Source organism: Pezoporus occidentalis, unplaced genomic scaffold, assembly GCF_034315485.1.
Source record: "Pezoporus occidentalis ecotype Australia unplaced genomic scaffold, CSIRO_AGI_Poc_V1 ctg291, whole genome shotgun sequence".
NCBI lineage: Eukaryota > Metazoa > Chordata > Aves > Psittaciformes > Psittacidae > Pezoporus > Pezoporus occidentalis.
Window position 1 is genome coordinate 130,716 of NW_026914841.1, and position 26,155 is coordinate 156,870.

The 26,155-nt window shown below is 52.7% G+C and overlaps 2 protein-coding genes across 5 annotated transcripts in view; one reads left to right on the forward strand and one right to left on the reverse strand.

Moving 5' to 3' along the window:
• Positions 1–6,698: 6,698 nt before the first annotated feature.
• Positions 6,699–8,698, forward strand: LOC134167592 (uncharacterized). The gene is made up of 2 exons (XM_062626398.1): positions 6,699–8,038; positions 8,163–8,698. Exons 1-2 carry the CDS (start codon positions 6,926–6,928, stop codon positions 8,334–8,336), a joined length of 1,287 nt encoding a protein of 428 aa, XP_062482382.1. The 5' UTR covers positions 6,699–6,925; the 3' UTR covers positions 8,337–8,698.
• Positions 8,699–8,884: 186 nt separating this feature from the next.
• The window catches only part of SLC4A3 (solute carrier family 4 member 3), a 34,461-nt gene continuing 17,190 nt past the window's right edge, over positions 8,885–26,155 (reverse strand). For 3 of the 4 annotated variants that reach the window (XM_062626343.1, XM_062626344.1, XM_062626346.1), the window contains 17 exons: positions 25,484–25,635; positions 24,661–24,841; positions 23,986–24,121; positions 23,729–23,900; positions 23,233–23,329; positions 21,273–21,457; positions 18,972–19,185; positions 18,434–18,655; positions 17,959–18,107; positions 16,457–16,651; positions 15,811–16,017; positions 15,133–15,222; positions 13,658–13,824; positions 12,524–12,777; positions 12,032–12,201; positions 11,395–11,568; positions 8,885–10,658 (listed from right to left, as the gene is read on the reverse strand). In XM_062626343.1, coding sequence (XP_062482327.1) covers positions 10,581–10,658; positions 11,395–11,568; positions 12,032–12,201; positions 12,524–12,777; positions 13,658–13,824; positions 15,133–15,222; positions 15,811–16,017; positions 16,457–16,651; positions 17,959–18,107; positions 18,434–18,655; positions 18,972–19,185; positions 21,273–21,457; positions 23,233–23,329; positions 23,729–23,900; positions 23,986–24,121; positions 24,661–24,841; positions 25,484–25,635 — 2,843 coding nt within the window. In that variant the 3' untranslated portion in view covers positions 8,885–10,580. The remainder of the gene's footprint in view (positions 10,659–11,394; positions 11,569–12,031; positions 12,202–12,523; positions 12,778–13,657; positions 13,825–15,132; positions 15,223–15,810; positions 16,018–16,456; positions 16,652–17,958; positions 18,108–18,433; positions 18,656–18,971; positions 19,186–21,272; positions 21,458–23,232; positions 23,330–23,728; positions 23,901–23,985; positions 24,122–24,660; positions 24,842–25,483; positions 25,636–26,155) is intronic. The other variant, XM_062626345.1, reaches the window with a different exon arrangement.

Below are 26,155 nucleotides of genomic sequence, written 5' to 3' on the forward strand. Positions count from 1 at the left end.
GTCCTTTCTGCAGCCACACATTTGTCATCAGGCTGTTTCTGCCACCACCAGCCTTCTTCCCACAGAAGGGCAGTTCCTTCTCTGCTACTGCTGCTTCTGCAGACCATTTTGGCTGCTCATCTACTGGATGGTCACCGCAGGGGGCTGTCAAGCTTCTCACAGCCATGAGGAAGTTGAGGAGCACAACTCTTCTTTACTTCTGCCTGCCTGCCAAGGGTATCCACCAGCACACATCTCCAGATAACCCCTCCCAGATCTCTCCAATGGAGAAACTTTGGTGGTGGTTCTTGTCATCTAAAGCTATCCATCAAGGCATGACCCTCACAACTGTATGTCCAGGGAGACCTGACAATGAAGTTACAAGCTAACAGCAAACCTACTCCCAGCAAACTCACCAAACAATCTAAATGCACTTATCATAAAGTTGGGGCCCTACTCTTCTTTCTTTGGACAGGGTCCTTGTGATCTCCTTTTCCCTTTCCTGTTCATCACCTTCCATAGAGTGCTGCAAGGCTGAGTTCCTACACACACCATGGAAAAATACTCTAAGCCCATCACTGCTGCAGTTCCAACCTGACAGACCTCTCTGCAGCTCTGAGGCAGGGGGCTAACACCTTGGAAAGCCCAGGGCGGGGTAAGGAACCAAACTTTCAAAAGACAAAGTTTTTAGTTGAGTGACACCTTCTAAGAGGGAAGAAGAAGGTGGCTTGACGGAGTCCTCAGAACAAAGCAACTTTCCAAACAATTGAGGCAATAAAAGTCACATTCCTCAAATGCAGCAGCAGTGGCTGATGCTGTAAGCCCTGTGCTCTATCAGCCCAGTAGAAAAAGTGGCAAGAATCTCCGTAAGAAGTTTATGCCTGATATTTGCTCCTTTCTGTTACCAGATTAAATCACTAGTCCTACATTCACACAGTCCAGCTGGAAACAGCAGTGTCTGAACTGTCTCCTAACTCTCGGTGCTGCTCACCAGGAAAAGCTACAGCCATCTGCTTCTTCAACAGGTCTTTGACAAGCAGGTGAGCTCTTACCTGCCATCGCTGCCACCCAGATGCTGCTATCGCCATGTGCCTGGAATCTTACCCCTGGCACCCCAGCAGCTCCAGGGCTGGATGCCACATCAGTGACATACTGAACATGAAGCAGTCAACAAGAGCTGGCATGGCACCCCCATGCAGGACAAGCCCAGGACCCCTCTCCAGCCCATCAGCTCCGCTCCCTGCCTCAGGGCTGCCTCTTACCCTGAGCCTGGTGGAGTGGCACTGCTTGCATGTACAACAAGTAACGCCAGCAACCTGTTGAGCTCCCAACTCTCCTGTCAGCCCAGCTGCTGATGGCACAGGATCTGGGGTGCCATGGCTGTTCTCTGCTTGTCGGCAGACAGGCTCTAGCAGAGGAGAGCTGGGACGGATGGGTGCCGGGGGTCTGGACAATGAGGTATTGCTGCATCTGCGAAAGGAGCAGCCTCCAGTGCTGCAGGCGGCAGGGGCCAACACTCAGCCGTGGCGGCAGCAGACAGTGAGTCAGCTTCCTGCTGGGCTTTCCATGCCGAGGGCAGGTCGGTGGAGGACTGGCAGGAACAAGCCAAGGCAGGAATTCCTCCTGGACACCAGACAATATCCTAATTTCCTCCTCTGCCACGGGTCTGGCGCATGGCTGGGAGGCAGGCAGGCCAGCATGCCCCTGCTACAGTGAGCATTGACCAGGCTTGGTCTACCATTGCCTGCGAGGTAATGAGTTGTGACGTCCACAATGCCACCTCCCCAGTGACTTATCAGAGGAGTGTTCGTAGAGTGGGGGACTGATCTCCTCTGGCATCATCCCTGAGATACAGGAGAGCCAGCAGCAGAGGCAGGATACCTTGGATCCAGCTGAAGGCATGGGGAAGAATGGATGAAGGAGGAGGGTACCCATGCTCTGCCGTGCATTGCCACCATGGCAGTCCCCTCCACGAGGCCCTGCTCCTTTGCCAGGCCACCAAAATCCCCTTTGCACAGAGCAGCCGGGAGATGGTTCTCCAAAGGGGGAGAACTACTGAGAAGCAGCAGCCAAAAGCCAAGTGTGTCCCATTGCAACAGTGGCCTCACCCTGCAGAGCACCAGACACTGAGGCACTCTCCTGATGCAGTCTGCACTGATGGCAGGAGATCGGGATACACAGCAGGGCACGCATGACCCTGCAGCTCTAGCCCCCTCCCCACTCCAGTTTCACAATTGCTTGAAATCAGCTTACAAATCAACTCTTGAAAAGGGCAGTTCCTCCCGTCTCCTGTTCCCAGCCTGCAGGAAGCCCCACCACAGCTCAGCCTCGGGCTGCTCAAACTCAGCATGGAGCTCTGGACCTCTCCTCCTGCCCTGCTGCTCGCAAGCTACCTCTGTCCCCTCCAAGGTAAGGATGGTGCTGACCAAATCTGTGCCGAAGCTCTCCCTGCTCAGGGCTTCTCTGGGGCTCTGAAGCAGGAATTAACCCAGGCTCCTTGGGGAGAGGGTCATGTTTGTGCCAGATGTGTCCCTGCTCCAGAGGAATGTGATTAAGACTGCCTGGAGAGGCTCTCACAGGGTCACACCAAGCGCTGCGCCACCTGCTCCCCCAGAGAGCAGGAGGGTGAGGGGGAGCTCTCCTTGCAAGGGGGACAACGTGGGATGGGGTTGTTTATCTGTGTTGGACACCCCACTGGCTCCCGTCTCACTTCAGCCGCCATCAGCAGTGAGCCCAGCTCACCGCAACACAGCGCTGCCTTTTCACACTGCAGAGCCCAGACCAAGGGCAGCTGACCCCCTGGTTAGTCTAACAGCAGTGGAAAAAGCTTTTTATCTCATCTGAGAGCAGGAATGACCTCCAGGGCTGCCCTTCTCTATAGGTCAGGAAAACAGGATGTCTTCTTCATTTTCAGCCTGAGCACAAGAGCAGAGAGCTGGAACAGATGGGCCTAGAGGGTGTATGCTCCCAGCATCCACGCCACTCTCACTGCATGCCACCCTTTGGCCTCTGAAGCATCCTCCAAGCTGGGTCACTGGGGCCAGCACTAACTGTAACACTGTGACTTTCTACCAGCCCATCTGCGCTTGGCTCTGCTGGATGGACCAAACCCATAATGAGGTGCCTCCAGCTTTCTCTTGCAGATAGAGATCCCGGTCTTGCTCCTCCAGCCCAACCCTTCCTCCCTTTCTCTGCCACATCCCAGGCCACACACCCCCCTCCAGGCAGCAACAAGCTGAGGTTCCTTGCCATGGCTCCCCTGTGTTGCCACAGGTTTGCTTGGGGCCAAAACATAGCTACGTGCGGCTTTTACACCTCGGTCATGAGAAATGCACTCCTGGCGGCGAGATTGCTGAATAAGAGAGCTGAGCTGCACAAGGCTATAATCACAGTCGGAACATGTGGGGATGAGGCCAGCCAAGCATATCCACCTAATTTCCTCTCCTATTAAGCCTGCCCTGCTTTTGTTTGACCCAGACCAAGCCTTGATATTAATGGTGTGATGCTGTGGAGGTCACAGATGGCTCTGTTGCAAACAGCCTGGTGGATTCTGCTTAGCTAGATGTGTAAGCAGGGCTCTGCTCACAGATACCATTGCTGCGGGATTCATGCTCTAGAAAGTGTGTCACCCAGCTGCGGTGCAGGCGTTTCCCAGACTGGGCTGTTCTACCAGACGCAGTTAGCTCTCTGTCTCTGGCTGCATAATAAACCCAGGTAAGCGAGTGGGGAGGTTAAATGGTGTCATGTCACTATCCCTGGTCATGGCCAAGGTCTGCTGGCAGATGCTGGTAGCCAGGGTTCAGTACATTTCCTCTTCCTGATCAGTGCAGCTTCAGCCTGCAAATAATTTCTGTGCTAAAGGAGCGAGCTGTTCTCACTGTGCACCTGCAGCCAAAACGATGCCAATCCATGCCCTGTTTTGGTATATGCGTCCCTTATAAATCTCCAGGAGGCAACCTGCAACACTAGGCTACTAGATTAGCAAACCCAAGGAGCAGGCAGGGCTGTCTGTTAGCACTAACACCTCCTGTCTGCCGGAGCACCCCGTTTCAAGGTTCTTTTAAGGATGGAAAAATGACTGCAGGCCCAGTACAGAGCACTAGGAGCTAGCCCCAGCATTTGGCCATCTGTCCCTCCTGAGGATGAGAGCCTGTCACAGCAGGAGCCAGGCACCCCCCAGCGTCTCCTACCCCTGGTGATGCTGCAGTACCCTGTGTGTTGGAAGGGAGGGCATCCTCCAGGGACGCTGGGCTGAGAGATGAAGGCAGTTATCCAGCTGGGCTCCTGCAGCAGAAGTCACAAGACGAGTATTACCCTTCTGTCCTGCTCAGCAGCAAAGTCACATCTGACAGCTCTTGGCCCAGGAGATCATAGAGCAATCTGGCAGGAGCAATGGGGGATGCTGTGCAGGGCTGGTGCTCAGCACTTGCTCTGGCTCATGTGTGTGCCCCTCTGAGTGAGGCAAGATGTCCACGGGTGCCAGCTCACCTCCCTGGTGCTCCTTGCAGGGAAGAAGCTTTGGCAGCTGCATTTGAGACCTCAGGCTGAGGCTTCCCTGTTCTGACCTTACAGCTGCATTGCTCCTCTCTGCAGGGGAGCTCATGTGAGGCACCTCTGCACAGCAAGACACAGAGGCTTGTGGGAAGTACACCACAGCCAAAAGCATGCACCCAGACAGGGAAACCTCAAACAGGCACATAAGTGTGCCAGCACTGTCTTCATTGAATCACTCCCGGGGGCCCCTGTCTCCCTCCCCATGGGGTCCTGGACTGGAGGGCTGGGCACAGCCCTGGCCAGCTCTGTGACCGTGGTCAAGGCTCCTGCTCCCATGGGCAGCCATGTAGAAGTGGAAGCGGAACTGTTAGGGTCAGACCTTAGTAGCTGTCAGAATTTTGTCTAACAGAGGATTTGCTCTCATTTCCCCTTCTCACTCCCTCGAGAGACCATTTACATCTCCTTAGAGTCCCACTGCAGAGCAGTCCCAGCACAGGCACCTCAGCCAGCTGGAGGGCTGAGGAGCCCTGCAAAGATGATGCACTGAAAGGGACAGGGCAGGGACACAAGGCAGTAGGCAGGCAGTGGACTGCCCAAGGCTAAGGCGCTTCTCTCTTGCCAAGGCCAGACAGGCCTTTGGGACAAATTCAGGGCTGTGCACAGGAGCATTCACTTGTATTACAGAAATGTGCTATCCAAGCCTGTGCCAAGGATTCAGGCATCCCTGCAAGAAAAAAGTCCTTTGCAAAGACCTGTGCGAGGCAGAGGGGCTGGAGAGAGCTGCATCTCTGCCTGTAGCTTCAAGGCAATGCCTGTGGGGTTGGCAACTGGGTCTGGGAAAGGCTGGCTCCAGCATGAGAGACATGTCCAAACCTGCCGTTGCCATGGGGAAGATGCTTGTGTCGGTGCTCAAAGAGGGCAGATCCCTCCCCTGGCAGGCAGCGGGGCCCAGCTCAGCCCTTTCTCCTCTCCCCAGTGACTCGGCTGGGGCTGGTAAGTTTCTTCTTTTGGGTGTCACAGAGGGGAGGTGGATGGAGGGCAAGAGGGGGCAGAGAGCATGGGGCTGGAGCCACAGCAGGGATGTTCAGGTCACCAGTGATTGGCAGTACTTACTGGCGGTCTTCAGCCCTCAGCATCTGCAGCAGTGAGCTGGACTCTGACACCCATGGACTGGGGCTGCTGTTTAGCTGGTCTTGGGCTTCATGCGCAGTGTCAGCTCTGCTCTCCCCAAACTGGTGCAACTCATTTAAACTCACTTGCAGACACTTGTTGGTGAAGGTGAATGCAACCAAAGCTGTTCTCACCCCTGGCAGCCTGCATTGCACGCTGTGCTGACATCTTCTGCCATTTTACCTAACACCCCCCCCTGCCCGGGGCAGGGTTCACAAACCCTTCCTCATGGGGAAAAGGAAAAAGTATTTTTACATTTCTCTTAATGCATTTTGAGTGCTTGAAAAGGAGACACCAAAGCCTAGGCAAGGACTTATACAGGAGAGAGGGGAAACTTTGCCAGTGGCATTGGTTCCCAGTTTTGTCGTGGAGACGGTCTTAGCTAGCAATTTCCTTAACTTCCTAGCCACAGGGCTGTGTGAAGGGGTGCCAGTGGTAGCTTACAACAGAGATGTGCCAGCCCCTCCTGGCTGTGGAAAACGAAAATAACTGGAGCAGATAGCTTGAGTGTACTTGAACCTGAGTGGCAGAAACAGAAACCCATATAGTTTGCCTAAACACGCAATGGTTTAAAGTTATGGACTTGACAGTTTTGGGAACAGTCCTCCTATATTTAGTTCTCCAGGCAGGCTAGGGTGTCTGCTTACTTTTGTAAAGATAAAGTTGCTCTCAAACAACAGAGAGGTGGGAGAAACTGCTGGTCAGCACACAGTCCTGGTCTGGCACAACTAGTCCCCTTCCAGGAAGTAGGAGGACATAAATCGCATCCCAGAACATCCTCAGGGCAGCGGGGGGACTGTGGGCATCTAGAGTGTTCTCCCCACTCCCACAGCAGCATTCCCTGGGGCTACAGGCAGACTCTCTGCTGCTCTCCAAACACTGCACCAGCATTTTGTGGTCCAGTGTGCCCCTGTTGTGGCAGCACCCAGCAGTGACTCCCTCCTTATCTGATGCCACAAAAGTGGGTGTACCCCACGGAGCTCACCCCTTGCAGCTCCCTCACTCCTTCTGCCGCAGCCTGTCCCTGTTGCCCTCCTCCCCACCCACCCACTGTCTCCTCTTCAGCAGAGCAACAGGGACCAACTCATCTGAACTGGCCAGGTGTGACATCTTTGAAGCACCATGCCAGCCTTTGGTTGCACCAGCTGCTGACTGAGCCCATGCTGTGACCCAGACAGAAAGCCTCTGCAGCAATCCTGCCTACTCCAGTCCATAGATTCATTGCATACTGGTGCAGCGTGTTTTCTAGTCCATCCAGGGCCTAGGACTGTGTGGATGAGCTATGATCCTGGCTGCCTCTTCTCCATCACCAGGGCCCATGGAAGCCCTCTACTCTGCCCTTGAAGAAGAGATCAGCGCCTTCACGAGGCATGTACAGCAGTGCCAGCAGGGCTTCAACCTGCGCAGCCTGTACCATGTGCTGCTGGTTGTGCTGCCACAGAGCCCATCAGGGCAGGTGGAGAGCTGGCACCACCTGCAGAAGCTTGTCCAGGGCCAGCCTGGTGCAGCCAGCTCTGACGTGGCCAACTACGTGGGCTGGCTGGCCTCCTACCTGCACCACCTGAGCATGCTGAAGGAGAGGTTTGATGCCAGAGTGGTGGTCCCACTCTGTGAGAACTTGTACATGCATGAGCAGCCAGCTGCCTGCCCTGCATCCATCCCGTGCCTGGCCACACAGCTCTTCACCCACCGGCGTAACTGGGGGCTGCTGCTGCAGGGTGGGCCCCTCACTGAGCAGGTCTTCAGCCCCCAGAGCCTGCGTGACCTGCGTGGCTTTGATGGTGTGGGGCCCTTTGTGAAGGTCTTGCGGCTGATCCCCGATGTCTTTCACCAGAGCTTGGCCACAGCGAAACTTGCCCAGCAGTGGGTCCATCTCCATCGCAGCAGGTACAGCCTCTCCTTGCCACCATCACCATCACTATCACTGCCACAGCAGCCACCAGTGCCGGGTAGAGGAGGGCTGGCTCCCAGCAGCGTGCAGCCCCCACTGCGCAGCAGGGTTCCCCAGCACCTGGGGGGCTTGCCCAACCTCTTGGTCCCACTGCAGTCTTTGGGGGCAGGCAACAGCACCAGGGTGCTGCAAGCCCGGCTGCGGGAGAGCCAGGAGGAGCTGCTGGCCCTGTTGCACTGCAGGGACCGGGCACCTGCCCTGCGTGCCCAGGTCTGCCATGTCACCCAGCGCATCCGTGTCCTGCGCCTGCAGCAGCAGGGCAAGGTGACAGAGCGGTCCCGGCCCCAGCAGAGACAGCATACGAGAGGTCACCGGCACCAGGCTGCCCTGGCTGAGGAGCTGCAGAAGAACCTGGAGGTGGAGGAGTACCATCACAGCATCCTGGAGGCCGACTGGCTGCTGGAGCTGGAGGTCAGGCCCATTCTCATCCGGAGGATTGATGAGGTAAGGAGTTCACAATGGATCTGCTTGTGCTTCCTGCCCTGCATCCCCGGCTGAGTTGGGGGCATTGCTATGGTCAGGAGAGCTACATGGAAAAGGCTGGACAGCACTGCCTCCTCTCCCACAGGTTCAGCAGCACTGCCGGGATCTGGAGAGGATGCTGCGAGGCCAAGTACTACCCACCCCACAGCGGGCCCAGCTCAGAAATGAGATGGCCACCACCCTTGTGCCCAGGCAGGCTCAGCCCTCTGACAAGAGCCCCATGGCAGTGGCCAGCCCCAGGAGCAGACAGAGACCGTGACCACAGGAGGTGGTACCACCACCTACTCCCAGCAGCAGCAGCACTCAGAAGAGCTCAACTGAGGGACATCCAACCCATCACCACATGGGCTGCAGGCAGCCAGCAGCTCATGAGAACCTGGCTTGGCTCCTGCTTGGGAAGAAAACATGGAGGGAACGTGTGCTTCAATGAGATCTTTCCTCCATGCTCAGCCCATAGCCATGCTGTTTGGCGTGTAGCTACAGGCTAGATAAGGAGATGGGCAGCAAATGCTGCTCAGCACACAGGCACACGCATGCATGTGTGAATGGATGCAAGCAGGCATGTTACATGTTTCTGGTTAAATACGGGTCTCAGCCTCCCATTTCCAGCATCCAGCATGGGGCCTCCAGCTGAGCCCACATCACTAGCCTGGTTGATGATGGTGGTGGAGAACCTACCTCTGTGCTGGTAGTGGCCCCTCTCCAGCTGGGCCTTGTTGGTGTGGGCAAGACTGCTGTTTTGTGTCATGAAGTTTCAATCAATTTAATTTATTGTAAATTAACAAACAGAAGTGGAGCCAGGCACGATTCCTGTGAAGAGTTTATTGGTGTAGCTGTTTCCACTACAGTCAGAGGAGTCACAATGCACAGCGACAACAGGCCTCCTACACTACACAGTGAGGACAGGACACACATGGCCACAGACACACAGAGACACTTGTCTCTCCACCCCAGACCCTGTGGAGGGGCCAGGTTGTGGGGCAGGAACCTGCTGTGGGGGGAGATTTCTCTCTCTGGTGGGATATTTCTAGAGCCTCCTGGGAAGGCGTTGAACCCTCCCAGTGCTGAAGAATCCACCATCTCTGGCAAGAGCCAGGCTGATAAATAGGAACTGGAGCAGCAGCTTGTCCCAAATGCAATGGTGAAGTGAGCATCCCAGCCTCCTCCAGAAGGCCATTCTGGCTCCAACCATCAGGAAAAGGCTGAGAGGCTCTTCTGCTCTGGCACTACTCTCAGAGCCAATGGGGGCAGCAATGGAACCATTAACGGAACCAGTTCCTGGGGCAGCTCTGAGTGAGGGGAGACCCCAGGGGACAGCTCTGACAGGTGGAAAGGTGTTTGGAACTGCCCAGAGATGAATGGGGCTGAGTGCTGGGCATGCTGAATGCTGCTCCTTTCTACCTGGAAGGCACCCCTGGGCACAAAAGGTCACACAGGATGCTGGTATGGCAGCAGAATGTGAGCTGGAGGTTTCAGTGACTTCCTCATAGGGCTGCAGGGAGCCAGACCCAGTGGATCACTGCACAGGGAAAGGGAGGGGACCCAAAGGACTGTTTTGCACTCCAGCACTACATCTCTTGTACAGCTTCTTAAATATGGTTTGTTCTCAGGGACAAGAACGTGGGAATCAGGAACCGGCATGCAGCCCAGTGATGAATTTTTACCTCTGCAACCTGTATGGAGGTGCAGAATGGCACAGGACTCCTCTTAATCTCTGCAAGAGGACAGGCACTCGAGGCTTCAGGATACCTGCTTGTCACGAGCCTCCCCTTCCTGTGCAGTTTTCTTGTGGAAAGAGGGTTGGGAAAATCAGGAGGAACCAAACAGCCTCCCCCATGCCAAGCAAGAGCTGAAAACAGTCCTGTGGGATGGTGACTGGACGGATGCTGGTCTGGAGGACAGGGCCAGGGTACTGGTCCCTTCCATCTGCCAGGCTGCAGAAGCCTCATGGGCCAGGGTCTGTGGCACAGGCCCAGCATGAGCCCTCCTGGAAGGAGGAAAAGGAGCAGGAGCATCCGCCAGTTGAGCAAGGAGGCTGCTGGCCTGGGAGAAGCCCATTGGCCGTTCACAGGTAGCATCCAGCCCATCTCTGTGACTGCTCGGTGGCACATGCTGCTGAGACACCCAAACTTCACGGTAGTGGAGAGGGACAGGGTGGCACCAGCTGGCATGGCTCCCCTTCACCACCAGGAGACCAGGCATAGGCTGCCTCCAGCAAGGAGGGGGCAGAGCCCTGACCCATGGGCACTCAGGACCCACACAGTTCTGTGATGTGAGAGGCATCTCTCAGCCCACCAGGTCCAAGAGGAGAGAAACTCACAGCCTCTGCTGAGCAAGCGATGAGGCAGCAGGAGTCAGGGCTGCCTCCTGCGGGGCTATAGAACAGCCATTTGTTGGTTCGGGCAAGAGATCACATGACTCATGGCAAGTCTCCAGTTAGTCCTTGGGAGGGATGAGCAGGCGTGAGCAGCCTGTCCCATGAGTGGGGAGGGCAGCTCCCAGCTCACACAGGCATGTGCAGCTCGTTGTACTCATCCCGGCCATCCTCATCAAAGTTTGGTTCTGCATCTTCCGAGTCCAGCTGGGGAGAGGAAGAGACTGGGCTAGGAAGCCGCCCCTAGTGCAGGATCAAGTGTGGCATGGAGGGACCAGCATGCAGCAAGCCAGGCAGGTGGGCTGTGCTGGGAAGAGCAAAGCTCTTACTCCTTCCCCTCCCAGCAGTCTCCTTTTTGTGCCCATCCATGTGTCCTCAACCTGATGCCCTTTCCCAGAGTGTTTGTTTGACAGTGCCCTGTCACTGGGGCTTTGGTCCAGACCAGCAGCTCCTCCCCTGCTGGCAGTGCCCACTTCTGGGTGCTGCTCGAGGCTGCTTTCCAACAGGAGCTCAGGATACTGGCAGCAGTCAAAGAGCTGCCAGCACCCTGGCTCTGTGGTTACATGCTCCTGTACCAAGCTCTGGTGCGCTGCTGGGCTGTCCTTGCTGCTGTCTCAGTGGGAAATGGGTTGTCTCTTGATGAATAAGCCACAAATGGGGAGGAAGATGGAAGGGGAAACCCTTATTCTAGGTCTCTGTGTGGTAGGATCCTCTGTCTCATTGCTCTAGGTTTCTCATCCATCCCACACTGCACTCTCTAGTGCTCTCACAAGCTCTAAGAAAGCCATCCACTCACCTACTGCTGTTGAACAAAGACCCCCAGACAAGAGCAGGAAAAGCCAAGGCTTTGCTGTCCCAGGATCTCCTAGCCTTTCAGTCTGCCAATCTCCTCAACCTCACTCCAGTCTTGCAAGCTAGACCGTTAAGACAGTTGTCTGCTTACCGCTTTGAGCTCCCTGTCATGGAAGAAGTGGGGCAGCACGAAGCGTCGCAATGGCACTGTCATGATTAGGACAAAGGGGAAGGCCAAGGATGCCACTGTAGATTTCACCACCCAGAGCAGCACAATGCAGGCCAGTTGAATGCAGGTGAAGAGATTCATCCTCCAGGTCTTCACCTAGGGAGGTAAATGCAGACTAAGAACACATTATCCTTCCACACAGATTAAGGAAGAACCAACCAGCAAGACATAACCCTTCTGCATAGCATAGTACAGTAATGTAACACTGCTGCACACTACCTGCCTGTACTCTACAACAAGGCAGAACTCTTTAACACATCAGCCTCTGTGCAACCTAGCAGTGCAGTGTCCCTACACTCACTCAAGCAATACATCACTCCCATAGACAGTCCATCTTTACAGTATCCTGGCAAGACACTCCTGTGAAGCCTATCAGTACACTATTCTAGAGATGTACCACCTCTACGCATGGCTTGGACTTACTTCTCGGCACAAGCTTGCAGCCAAGGCGGGGGCCACCAAGCCAAGCATCAATCTAGCAAAGCACCATTCTCCCCTCACCTGCCTCTTCTTCCTCTGCTCCTTGTTACCTGGTTCCCCACAAGCTGCTTTCACTCACCTTGACAACATAGATGTGGTCAGGGTGGTGCTTGGATGGCATGAAGATCAGGAGCAGCCGCTCATAGAGCTGGATGCCAGTGAGCGATGTAACCCCCATGTACAGGAAGATGCCGAAGAGCACGGCCAGTGGGATCTGCCGCAGCATGTTCCCCATCACAATGGACAGACCTGCACAGAGAGAGATCAGGACAAGGTGTGTCCCACGCCAGCCCCTCTGCAAGGCACCTCAGCTTCTGTCCCTCTCCCGCCTCATCTCTGTCCTAGGGTGCAAGGGAAAGGAAGTTCAAGAGGGGTCTAGCTGGAAGGGTTGAAAGGTTGCAGAGCTGGACTGACCACGGCAGGGTATCGAAGGCTGCCAGCAGAGAGCTCCGTGAAGGTGGGGGCTGTCCTACAGAAAGCAGGCAGAACGCAGGCTGGCCTGCGCGGCAGGGATACTGACAGGAGTGGTCACCCCTGACCTCCCCCCTCCTTCACCCGAGCAGAGGCTCACCAACAAGAGCAGCAATAAGCGCTCCAGTCACACGCTGCTCCTTCACTTCCTCAATCTTGGGCTTCTCTCCTGGTGCAATGGCCTTGCTCATGACCGTCAGGGCATTGACGTGGGTGACGGAGCGCACCGTCGCCGCAGTCAGCCAAGGCAGCCCAAAGAGTGCGCAAAGCCCCCCCATAGTGCCAATAAGCAGCAGGTCTAGGTGGAAGCCAGAGCCTTTCAGCAGCTTCCTCTCCTTCTTGCTAACAATCAGCCTGGAAGGAAGAAGAGCTCAGGTCAGTGCCAGGCTCAGCCCAGTGCCCAGGAACAGCACATTCACTCCCTGGAGAGACCACACAACATGGGGACAACAAGTAGATGGCTGAGGAGAGAGATGGTGGATGCCAACCTCAGGTTAGAGGTTTCCTCCTGCACTTGACTAAGGTGCATCCCCACCACACTATGATAGGAGGGGAGCCGGGACATGATGGCAGAACCCAAGAAGATACAGTTCTGGTGTCCTCAATAGAAGAAGGACAGACCTGTTGAAACAAGTCCAGAGGAGGTCACAAGGATGATCAGGGGACTGGAGCACCTCCCGTATGAAGACAGGCTGAGAAAATCGGGGCTGTTCAGCCTGGAGAAGAGAAGGCTACGTGGAGACCTCATAGCAGCCTTCCAATATCTGAAGGGGGCCTACAAGGATGCCAGAGGTCTATTCATCAGGGACTGTAGAGATAGGACAAGGGATAATAGGTTTAAACTTAAACAGGGGAAGTTCAGGTAAAATATAAGGAAGAAGCTCTTTACTGTGAGGGTGGTGAGGCACTGGAACAGGTTGCCCAAAAAAGTGGTAAATGCTCCAACCCTGGCAGTGCTCAAGGCCAGGCTGGACAGAGCCTTTGGGCGACATGGTCTAGTGTGAGGTGTCCCTGACCACGTCAGGGGAGTTGAAGCTAGATGATCTTATCCAGCCCTAACCAGATGATCCTTTCCAACCACAACCAGTCTATAATTCTATGAAATGGCCAGAATCCTGCCCTTGCTGTCCCACTGGGATGCCAGACGCATCACCACATGAACAGCACCAACACCCATCCCAGCCTAACCTACCCTTGGGTTAGTGACGATAGGCACTGGTGGGGAGGTACTCACGTGGTGATCTGTGTCTCCATGAAGATAAGAATGAAGACCAGGAGGGCCGGGATGGCAGAGGCAAACATCATCCACATTGGAAAGGTCCCGCTGCTGCCCATGGGGTGAATGAACCAGCCACGCTTGTGAGGAGATGTGACTGACAGGCCAGAGGGGACATTCAACTTCTGTAGGTGTAGCCACAAAACCCAGCAGTTAGTCATCAGTAGACACATGCCCACAGCCTCACACAGGACAGCCTTGATCCTCCTGGTCTTCCTGGTCTGAATGCCTCAGATGATGGGACAAACACCCTGACCCGAGCAGGACTTTCTCATGGATAATCCCCTTCAGTGAAAAAATCCCATGTGCCCTAACATAGGCCTGTCTCATTTCCTTTCAGCTATTGGAATTCCCTTTGGTTTTGTCCAAGAGACAAAGGAAGTATCTTCCCATAGGAATAGCACGGTCAGTGGTTGCAGAACAGAGTAAAACGCTCCTTGACCTCTGCTTGCACAAATCAAGTGTCCTGAACTTGCCTACCCTTCTCTGAGGTGGCTTTTCAGACTTTCCAAGCTTTTTCTGAGACATTTTTCAGTATTGTCTGTGCAGCGCGAGCCCCAGGAGCAGCCACATTCTCTGGAAATGACCCTACTCTGATCATATTCAGAGGGACTAACACGTTTGTGCTCCTATCAGAGACCACGCAGACCCCTAGCTGTACATCACCCCGACCCTGCGTTCACCAGCATTTGAACTCTCAGCTCTGCAACGCTCTACAGCAGTTCTTGCTGTCTGCCTGCGTGAGCACTGCAGGGAGAGTTTATGATTTGTATTTATGTTAATCAGCATAAGTATGAATAATATTTCTGGAATGCTTGTACTTGAGCTAAGCTGTGTAAGTGCCATTTTCTCAGAAAGCTTTGTACATACGCTGAGTTAACACTGAAATGATAATGCTTTTGATATTAACTGTAGAAGTCTAGAAGGGTATGAAAAGAATGTAACAAAGTGCATGATTTTACTAACATCTGATAAAGCCAGATTTTTCATTGAAATTTAAATGAATAGAAATGCATTTGGATTCAGTTAAGCCTTGGGCTGTCTGGAAAAAAAGCTTGCATGCTGAATAGGAACTACCTTTCACCCTCTGCTCAATGTCAGCTGAAAAAAATAACAAACCAAAAATATATATTATTACACATCTACTAAAAAAGGGGGGAGAAAGAAAACCTGTAATGTGGGTCTGTTTGATAACATTTCAGTTTGTGCATAAACTGGGAAAAAAAATCATTGTATTTGAGGCAAAGTGATCAAAATATTTAGCAGCCTATAGTCAAGAAGAGCACAAATATGCTAGAACATGTTATGACTAAAGAGGCAGGAAATATGAAGCTCCTGTTGCACAAGAGCAGGCCATGGTGCCACAGGGATTCACTGCTGGGATGCAGTAGGGGTTCTGAGGGCGGTGCTGGTGCCTCCTGCATGTACCATACCTGCGTGTATGTGTCAGTGATGGTGTAATCCACCAGCACCATGACCAATATGGAGATGGGGATCCCGAAGTCTCCGATGATCCGCCGAGCCTGCAGAACAAACACCCTCTCTGGCAAAGGGAACGGGCCAGCTCTGTCCCTCCACCCAGCTACACAGAGCGTGCAGCAAAGCGAAGCCCCAGATAGGGCCAAGCACCACTGCAAACCTGAGCACTGCTGCTGATCAGGGCAAGTGACCTCAGCCTTGACCCATCCAGCTGCACACCCCACTGCCCACATAACACAGTCCTCCAGCCACTCGTAAATTGCTCCTAGGAGCCTATTTGGATGGTGCTCCCGTGTTACACAAGCCCTGCATGTTCCAAAGGAACAAGCTGTAAGCTCTTCCTCCTATATTCTAGTTTAACAGACTTGTATCCAGCTAAAGGTTTCCTAAGGTCCAGAGGACTTTGCAGCAAACCTCACTGGAGCAGGACAATGCAGATACCATTACCAAGTGCCAGCTCTGGTCTGGAGGCAACGGCAGGCTACCATCCCTTCTGCAGGGTATTTAAGGGATTGCTAGTGTTTATTTAGGGGATGGTCCAAATGTTCTGGAGAACAAAGGTCTGTAGCAAGAAGCATTATTTGTTGGGCACATCCCTTGTCCTTAACATCTGGGTCCCACAAGCTTCTCACCTTTCCTCCTAAGAAACGGCTGTTCTTGAACTTGCGCATAAAGAAGGCAATGAAGAAGGTGCCTAGCATGAGGATGAGGGAGAGGAGAGCAGTGTTGGGCTGCATCCTGATTCCCAGTGACATCGCATCCGCAGAGAGCATGCTGGCATTCAGGCCACTCTGCACATTCGGTGGGTAGAATTTCAGCAGAGGATGTTCTGCAAACACCTGGGCAGGTGAGAGAAGCAGCAGGTGCTGTCACCACAAGGAGGGACAGGTGGCACTGTCACTACTGAGGGCAAGGGGAAGCGGAGATATCCTGCTCTGTGGAGAGGTGAGGGCAATAGATGGTGGGTGGAAACAATCCCAACATCTGTCACCTTGCCTCGCAACCTACCCAGCTGGAGAGGGCTGGGGAGAGAAAAGTGGCCCCTCTTTAATGCCTCCTGCAGGAAAAGAAGGGGAGACAGACATTAGGGCTCATCCTGCCAGTTTCTGTGGTGGCACAGGGGCCAGCTGGGCTGGGGCACCAGAGGCCAAAAATGATCTGCTCTGCAGAATGTCTAGGAAAGCTGTGGCTGAGCTGGCCCTTCCCCCCTACCTCCTGTACAGCAGGTTCCTGGGGGATTGAGAGATGCAGCAGCTCATCTCTCTGGGGAAGGCTCACCTTGTACAGTTTGTAGAAGGTCTCGTAGATAAAGATGAGAGAGATGAGGAAAGCAAAGATCTCCTGGGTGAAGGGCGAGATGTAGCGCACCAAGAAGCTTCCCTCAGCTGCCACAATAATGAAGATGAAGACGATGAGCCACAAACCAATCCACACTCTGCCTGTCAGATACTCAATGCCTTGTGTCTGGCAGAACTGAAATGGAAAGGGGAAGGAGTTACTCATGGCTCCTTAGGCTGCCTCCCACATCTACTCCCCATTAAGATCAAAGATTCTCCTGATAAAAACATCTACATCTGCTTGGACATCCAGCACAGGGACAGTGAACTCAAGGCTGGAGTCACATGTAAAGTTGCAGACTTTGCATTAACACCAGCCAGATCACATCAAGCAGATCTTTACTGCTCCAGTCTTTGTAACAGTACCTCCTTCACTCTCTGCTGAAGCCATCCCATGCATGATGCTCCCCATGTCACCCATATGGAGATGCCATTACTCAAACACAGCTCTCCACTGCTCTATGCACTCAAAAGCACAAGACTGTTCCCCACAAAGGAGAGCCTGAGCAGCCTGCTGGTCCCACGGCATAAACGCCATGTTAGCTGGTGCATGATCCCAGATGGTGCCCTTTTTACACATACAGGAGAAAAGCCCCCAAGCTGTCACCACAGAACATCTCCACTGCCTCTGCTCATCCACACACAGCAACACCAACTCCTTCCACTACTTCCAGCACAAATCACATCCCTTCCTTTGCAGCCCTCCTAGTACCACTACAGACAGTGCCCTCCCACAGGGTAGAGGTACACCACTGCACACAATGACTGGGCAAAGCAAAAGCAGTCAGTGAGAAGTGCAGTCACAGGAGAGCAGAAAAATTCCCACTGCAATAGCATCACCAGCTCCAAACTCTTGACACATCAAGGTGAAAATATAGCTGTAGGAAAAAACACATGTTAAAAGCCCAAGCATCACCATCAGAAAAAAAGAAGGATTAGACCCACTTTTTGGTAGTATGGTGACAAAGGGATGCTTTTAACCGTGAAGAGATTATGTTACTTGAAAAAGAAACATGTCCATCCTGGCTAGCCAGGGTAGAGGTACATGGGTAGAGGTTGTGAAATGGTCATCAATAAAGGAAGCACCAACAATAATACTGTATTATGGACCAATATTTTAGGACGCAGCATTGTGCCAGGATAGGCTGCAGCACAGGGCTGGGGGCTGATGCTCCCCTCACAGCAGTAGAGGAATGTTGTTACCACTGTCACATCTCAAGAGGGTCAGAGCACGGAATACAGCAACAAGTCCCTGTGGTGTGACAGACATGCAAAGGGTTAGCAGAGCCAGAACCAGCCCTGGGTGAGGTGAGGGCAGCTTGAAAGGACCCAAGGAGTCCACACCATCAAAGACCCTTTAAAGAGCTGATAAATGCCTGCTGCCCTCTCCAGCACAAGGGCAGAGCAAGCAAGTGCCAAGCATAGACACTGCTTCACATGTACCTTGTAAAAAGCTTCTTCAAACACCAGCAGAGGCCCTGAGAAGCCAATGACCAGGAGCGGTTGAGCTCCAAGCAGGGAGAAGAGTATCCCTAAAACCGAGGTGGAGATTATCAGCTCAGAAACCCCCATGAGACCTTCAGTTTTCTCCCCTGGGAAAGAAAACAACATGTGTTAAAGCCTGGACAAAACCACTGCCACCACAGGCAGGCAGGCTGCAGACACAGCTCCAGACAGAGGAGGCAGGTCTCTGTCCCATCAGTCAGAGGTCCCCTGCGGTGGGCAGGGAGCACAGAGGGAGCCTGGGGAGCCGAGGCTGGAGAGGCCAAGCGGCAGTGAGGGAACAAGGCAGCAGCTGAGGCACAGCACTGCTGCTCTCCCAGAGCAAGCAGAACTGAAGCCCACCCCAGCACAGCATCACACAGACACAGCCAGTGTCCCAGCGTGCAAAGAGCAGACCAGAAAGCAGGCCCATTACCTAGGAGTCCCCCGAAGGTGATGGCAGGAGAGAGAGCAGCAAAGTAGATGAAGAGAACGGCTGCGAGACACTGGCTGTGCAAGGCGTCTCTGATGTCACTGAGGTATTTGGGGTACCTGCGCTTTATGTCCCGAACCAGACCTCCAAAAAATATCCCAGTCCGCTTCAAAGGGTCGTCCTCAGCTTCCTCCTCTTCTTCCTCAGCTTTCACTTCACACAGCTCTGGAGGTACATGGAGGGTAGGGCTTGAGGAGGAGAATGCAGATCTGCGCTTCAGCTGTTCCTCTGCCCCATGCCCCCTGAAACCTTCCTCCAGCAGTGCTGACCCCCTGCAGCTGCACATCCCACTACCTCCAGATGCTCCCAACTGCCAGAGCTGCCCACAGCCACTGTTCTACATCCCCTTGCCCTCCTCCCCCCTGCCCACTGCAGGAGCCAGACCCGCTCACCCCTCTGCCAGGCTCTGTGAGGGGAGGGCCCACTGGGGCACGCAGGGCACTAGGCACAAACTCTTTTGCCCAAATGTGAGTGGAGAGACCTTTGGCTTCCTGGACAGCCCCCTCCTTCATGGACTTCTGCTCCCTCTCCTTCCTCTTCATCAGCAGTAACTTCTGGAAGGTGGCAATGGATTTGAGCAAGTCTTTCCCCTCCACCTCAGATGGGGGGATGACGATGCTGCAGTCCAAAAATTCATTGATTGCGTTGAGGAGGTCTTGACGGTCATCTGCCATGTATGCAGCCTCGTGGAAGTGCTGAGAGGAGCAGGGAAAAAGAGAGAGGGAGAAGGCTCAGACCAAGACTGCACCCATCTCCCTGCAGCCTGGAAATGCTTGCTGTGACCATATAGTAACATCCTGCTCCCTCAACCCAACACTTGACTCACTACTGCCACTCTGTGACCCACATTCCTGAATCCCTCCTCCACATCTTTCTACCCAATGCCCCTCACGGAATCCCATGTCTTTCTTCCCTTCCCTATCCATCTTTTCCAGAGAAACTCTTTGCTCCTGCTTTTCTCCCCAGTGCTCCACTGCTCTTGAATGCTCCTGCAGCATCTCTGCCAGCTGCACGCTCTGCCAGACCACAGGGCGTCTCTCATTGGACCTCTCCATCAATCAAAATCAGATCTGTGCTTCCCAGGTATAGCCTGGTGCCACTTATTCCCTAGGCCAGATACCACAGCTGGCCAGCCCGTGCCTCTGTTCACACCAAGTAACTGTGGCTGCATCAGGCCTAGATCGTTACAAGTTCTGCATGCCATTCCTCAGTCCTGCAGGGCTCTTGTTCAGAGCCCAACTCAGACATGTACCAGAAGCCAGGCGCAACAGAAATGAAAGCTGTTTCCTGCCCCTGCAGCTCAAAATTAGAACTTTGCAATAGAACGACATCCTCCCAGTCTGGTGTTGGGTTTGTTTTGAGGGAGAAGCTGGTGGAGCCCTAAAGCACCACAAAATAAAGCACAAGAACCAGGACGTGAGCAGGGAGAGTAAGAGACTCTTGGGAGTCTCCACATGGGAGAGGGAGGGAAAGTAGAAGTCTACAGCATGAGGGAAGCCATGTAAGGGAAACCAAGCATAAAAGGGGAGATATCCTAACAGCAAGGCCAAGATGACAAGGAAGTACTCCAAGGAGACCATGAGGAGACAGCAGATTGGCAGGAAGGTGCTGGCAAATGGGCAGAAGTGCTGCATTGCCTCTGGAATATGCCTGCAGAGAAGGGGCTGGAAGAAGATGAACAAGTGAACAGCCTGTAAAGCAGGTAGGGGACAGCTAAGGTCCTTGCAGCACAGACTCCCTGGAGCCACAGCTTCAAATTGTAAATGATATCATACTCTCTTCATGGCGCCAGCCACTGCATAACCTTGCTATGGCCAGCTCTGGCTGCGGCAGCTGGCTCTCCTCTTCCAGCAACAGAGGAGCAGAGGCTCAAATGAGTGAGATCAGTCCACAAACGCAGTGCTGAAGCTGGAATATGGCACTTCATGTCTTCTGGCTACAACCATAGTCTGAGCTGAGCCCTGTGTAACTCCTAGGAAAGGATCTTTCAGCCAAGAGCCCCTGTTGCCTGCAACCCACCTGCTCTGATTGGACTTTTTTGTCCCCACTTCAGGAAGAGCTGGGCACTGGTGACAGAACAGGCAGGCATTTTACTTGGTTATAGTTACATGGCACTAAGCCAGGTAGACCCTGTGAACCTTTGATTTTCCTGTCCTGGATGAATACAGCAGATGCTGATTGTCTTTTCTTTGCCTTTAATTCCTTACCAGGATAATGAATTTCACTTTCCTGCCATCTAGCTAGATGGGGGACTTCTAGCAGTGCAGCACACGCTTCCCAGAAAAGCCTTCCTGCCTCCTCATCTCTCCTCCTGCATGAATGTGCTCCTCTGCATGGATGATACCCTAGCTACAGGGCAGCTAGAAACCTTCATCCGAACACCAGACAACAATCCCCAGGCATTGCTGGATCTTTTTGTCAGAGTGGCCTGGGCCAGGCATCATGGTCACAGCCTCCTCTCCTATGTTTGTGAAACGTCAACTGAACACAATTCCTCTAACCTTGGGCAGTCCTTTGCTCTTGGTTTTACATACAGCCCCTTTCTTCACCCAGCCTAACGCTCTCTGTCCCAGCCAAGTGCCTGTCCTACTCTTCCCTTCATACTGCAGCATCCTACCTTGGTCAAGGTCAGCTGCTGCTAAAAATCGCAGGTGCTCATTTCTGCCTGCGCAACCTGGGCCTTTGCATAGCACCTCTCAGAGCTCTCATCCCAGGACTGACTTTGGGGGAGCTATCGAAGCTCCCTCACCTGTGCCAGCATCACTATCCATCAGCACCTCACCTTGTCGGACATAAGAGTGGAGATTGAGCGGCCAATTTCATGGTAGTCCATGTTGGCCTGGCTCGGTCCCAGCAGCACAAAGATGAATCTGACAGGAATCGGGACCTCCAAGACAGATTCCAGGAAGACGGCCTCATTTAGTCGGACAAAGGCCATAGTTGGCTGCTCCAGGAACTGCACACAACCTACCAGGAGGCAATGTTTTGAGCAGAGTCAATAACTGGGGTGAGCTGTAGTGGGCTGCCTTTAACAGTGGAAACAGGGATTTTGGGGGGTTCCCATGAGCCCTGCAGTCCTGTTTTCTCCAGACCACTGACACAGCAGTTTTCTCCATTACCACATTCCAACGACTGCTCCAAGTCCCCTATTACTTGATCACTCCCAAGCAGTGCTATCTTCTTTAGCTTCCCAGTTAGCCCATTCTTAATCTCTTACAAATAGGTTCTACTTATACTAGAAGGGTCTAATTTTAAATCAGAAGGCCACTGCCTTATAGAAGGAAGTCTCTTAGATGTTACTTTTATCAAACAAACTTCTAATCTCATCAAAGAATGAAATCAGGTTTCCTTGACATGACCTATTTCCCATAAACCTCACTACTTGGCAATAATTACATTCTTATGCTTTAGCTCTTTATTAATTGAATCCTATATTAGCTCTGCCATTGTATTGCCTGGGAAGGACGTTGGGTTAAACAACCTACAGGCACTGGATCACAGTCCTTCCTTTCTTGAGCACTAATGCTATAAGCTTACTGCTGTTTTTCCTTATGTTCCCTGTATTCCTAGATTTATTTTTTTTTCCTCAGATGGAAATGAGCCAGTTCTCTAGACTCATAGGTGCAAACTGCAGTTTGTTTTACAAAGTCCACATTTCATCAATGCTTGGCAGCCTCCTCAGTTCCTAACAGATTGGGAAGTACTCTCGCATCCTCTGGCACACCAGCCGCTTCCTTCCCATGCCGAACACAAATGTTTTTTGAATACTTGTATTTCTCTGACATTATTACTGATCTTTCTTCCATCTGCATCCAGCAAAGAGCCATGTTCTGTGTTAGACTGGCAAATCTGGGCCACCCTAGTGGCCAAGCAAATCCCAAGACACAGCCTTACCTCAGAAATGGCCAGTGTTTAGTTATCTAAGTGCATTTATGAAGCTGATTTGGCCTCGCTGTGGTTAAACATCAGCTTGATTGAGCTGCCAAGCCTCTTTGCCTAAGCTTTTAATCTACTGGATAGGCAATAGCATTTACTTTGCTTATAGCGTATCTGCATTTGCTGAGATGTTAATGCCAGAGAAGTGCTGAGGACTATTCTTGTGGTCGAAGGCACTGAGCCCACTGATGCTTGAGCCTGCCCACTCACAGCCCTTTTGTACAGAGAAGGATCCCCAGGCAGCACTATGGCTGATACCCAAGGCCTTGTCACCAGCCAGGCCCTACTCCCAAAAACTCAAAAGCTCCCTGGCACACATAGCCAGCAACCAACACTGCCCCTGGCAGGGCAGGGCCCTGCTGCTGGTGAGGTGTGAAAAGACCAGATGGAGGGCAGCGATGGCCAGAGAACAGCAGGAGGCCTGACAGCAGTCACTGCCTGACCAATAGTCCCTCAGGCATCACTTAGCCACTTCTAAGCTGCAAAATGGGATCTTATGGTGAGCTTTGTAGGACTTTCTCCTCTAAGTTGTGCCCCAGCTCCCAGCAGCAGTGTCTATCAACCTCTTAATTTAGGAAAAGAACTACCCAGGTACCCCATGCATTTACCACAGAGAAACAGAATGTGCACCATCACCACAGGAGAGAGCATAAAAGGCTCTCTCCCCAGCTGAACTTTGAGAACGTGTACAACAAGATGACCAAGTACCCCTCAGGAAGAAGAGCACAGACAGCTAGGGCCAGACCATGATCTGCACTAGCGGTGCACTCTTTTGGCGCTGGGAGACGCTGCATGCCACCTCTTACCCACAAGGACCACTGTGGCCTCTGCATCTTCAGGGATCTTTTCCATCAACTTCATGTATTTACGGTGGCCCTCAGAATTATGGAGATGTGGGGTTTTCTGCAGGGAAGAATACAGACACGTAAGGATGACATCCCATGCCATGGTCTCCCCTACACAGTCCCACTGGCGTATCTGCAGCTGGGCTTGCCTTGGCTGTATGCCCAACACCCTGCTTCACAGGCAAGGCACCCACACAGCAAATGCCACTCTCCAAGCACCAGGGCTGTTGCTGCCATTGAATGCTCAAGCAGACATTTGCATACAGTGCGAGGCTAAAATTAGGCCCCAAAATCATCATGCAACGACCTGATTTCCAGTGATCCAGAGGAGCACAGCCCTTGCAAGTACAAGATGTGCCATAAGGGGGCCCAGATATGGGCACCAAGGGCTGCCACCAGCCAACAGTTGTTCCCAGGGTGTGGAAAAAGAAGAACTAACCGCTGATATCACCCTCACCTCCTTGCACTCGGTCTCACTGGCCTTGGGATCAGCCATCTCAATGCGCTCTTCCCCCATGAGGGGCACACAAGTGTCGGTGTGGTTGTGGTGGTGGTTCCCCACGATGGAGTTCATGCTGGAGCTGGAGTGATTCCTTGGGAAGAATCCCTCTTTCTCATCATTGGGGTGGCTGAGGGGCAGAGTGGTGGCCATGAAGGGACCTGCTGCCCTTGCCACCTGGAGCTTGCAGGTAGTCCCCAAGCCCGGGCACCCACCTGTGCTTCAGCAGCAGGGCACGCAGCACATTGGCTCTGTCTTCTGCTCTAATCTGGTCAGAGATGATCATGGTCTCCACCATGAGGTGGGCAATGCCAGGCAGAGTGGTCTGTTCCAGGTCAAGGAGTACAGCACCTGCCAGCAGGAGGAGAAGAGCCCTGCTCATAGCATGCAATACTCCCCAACACACGCACACTCTGGGACATAGCTGTCCCACCAGGAGCCACGCTTTGGTTGGGGTACAGATTCTCTCAGCTGAGAAATGCCCCAAGTCCAGGTGTAATGCCCCATGCCCTCTGTGTAAACTCTTGTTCCAAGAGAACTCAAAAGCTCCAAGATGCACCGATAGCTCTGGTATGCCCCTCTCATTTTGGTCTCCCACTCTGACCAAACTTGCCTTTTCATACCAAAGATAGGTCCAAGACATGCTGGCCCAGGAACAGCTGGGTGTTAGAACTGCCATGTGCCTGAGAGCAGCAAAGCAGAGCAAGGACACAGCACCCTTGGGCTAATGTAAACCCTGGCAACAAGGGTGCTGGATGGTCTGTCTCTACAGACTCTACCTGGAGCCTGAATACAGACACTATTGGCATGTCTCCAGTTAGTGACAGAAGCTGTCCAGCAAAACCTGTCCAGAGCAAGAGACAAACTCTAGTCTGCCATTCCTGACTCACCATGGGCAATTGTCTTCCTGAGCTCCAGCAGGCTGCGGAAGGACAGTGAAGCCACGTGGGGTTTCCCCCATCTTGCTGTGTCCTCCTCCACATCCTCCTCAAACTTGATCCAACGGGCTGTCTCCCTCCAGTGCATCTCCTGGTTCTTATCCACCACCAGCTCATTCAGCTCCACAAACACCTGTATGAAATACAGTGAGGACATGAGAGTTCCCCTGATGCAGGCAGCTCTATCAGCAATAGGGGAGCTTCAGGTTTGTTCTTGAGTACCACTTAGTCTAAAGTGCCGCCTGAGCAAGCCTGCCTTAGTTAACCAGAGGTTTAGCGAACAGAAGCAGCCAGGACAAATACTCTTGGCAGTGTAGCAGGAGCTCTCATTAGCACATGGAACACCAGAAAGCTCCTAAGTCAGATGCCATGGGCAGAGGAAAAAGAATGATGCCATGCTGAATCCCCTTCTACCAAACTGTGACAGTTTTGTCCTCTGCCTGTTTGTTGGTTTCCCCCAAAATTCCCAACACTTACCAGAGATGGCGACATTACTGTGCTGCCAACTTCTGCAGTAGCACTACCGTTTCTGTGACTTTTTAGTATCTTTCCTAAGGTCAAAGCTTTGTGATTTCAGAGAAGTCTCTGCTTTTATTGAAAACAGTGTATTTTCATGATAATGGATAAGAGCTTGAAATGTCACCCCCAAGGTAATGTAAACAATTAATTATATTGAAACAACATTTATCATATCTTAAAATGCCTGTTTCTAGTCCTGATTTATGGCTTCAGGCCATAAATCCCAGGCAACTGTGGGAGAACAGCACATGGATACCTCATGGGGCTTTCTATCCAACTTTTTCTTCTTCTTCTTCTTTCTGACAGATGGAGTTGATGCTAATTTTTTGCTTGTCCTGGTGATCTGACTCCGAGATGGCTTTTTCATCAGATGCCTTCTCACACCAGGGTTATCTTCAAAACGGTGGCCTGAAGACACAGGGAAGGAAAAAAGACCCCTAGTTTGTCTAGTGGAAAGACGCTGTCTGGCAGGGAAATATATCGAAACCCACCCTTCTCTTATTAGCTTATGCTAGCAAAGCCCTGGCAGCTGGAGCACTCACCATCATCCTCCAGACCTTTGAAGATCCTTCCTGCCTCATGTCTACTTCCAGCTCTTCCAGACGTCTGTGAGCTAATTCCTTCAAGAATAAGGCTTCCTCCCACGCTGTGCATACACTGGATCATCATTGCAAAAGCTTCTATTCATGGTACTCAAGTTAGACGTGCATGAACCCACCTCATACTCCACCAATGAAGAACAACCTGAAGCTTTGTCTGCATAGCTCTGCACTCAGAACAGGCAGGCACCTGGCTGGGGCTCATTTCTCCCACTGGAGGAAGGCCCGGTGCCCAGCAAGCATAAAGGGCAGTGAAGGGGAAGTATATTTAGCTGCTGGTCTGGGAGACACATAGAAATATCAGTGACTGTTTTATTTAATTGTGCAAT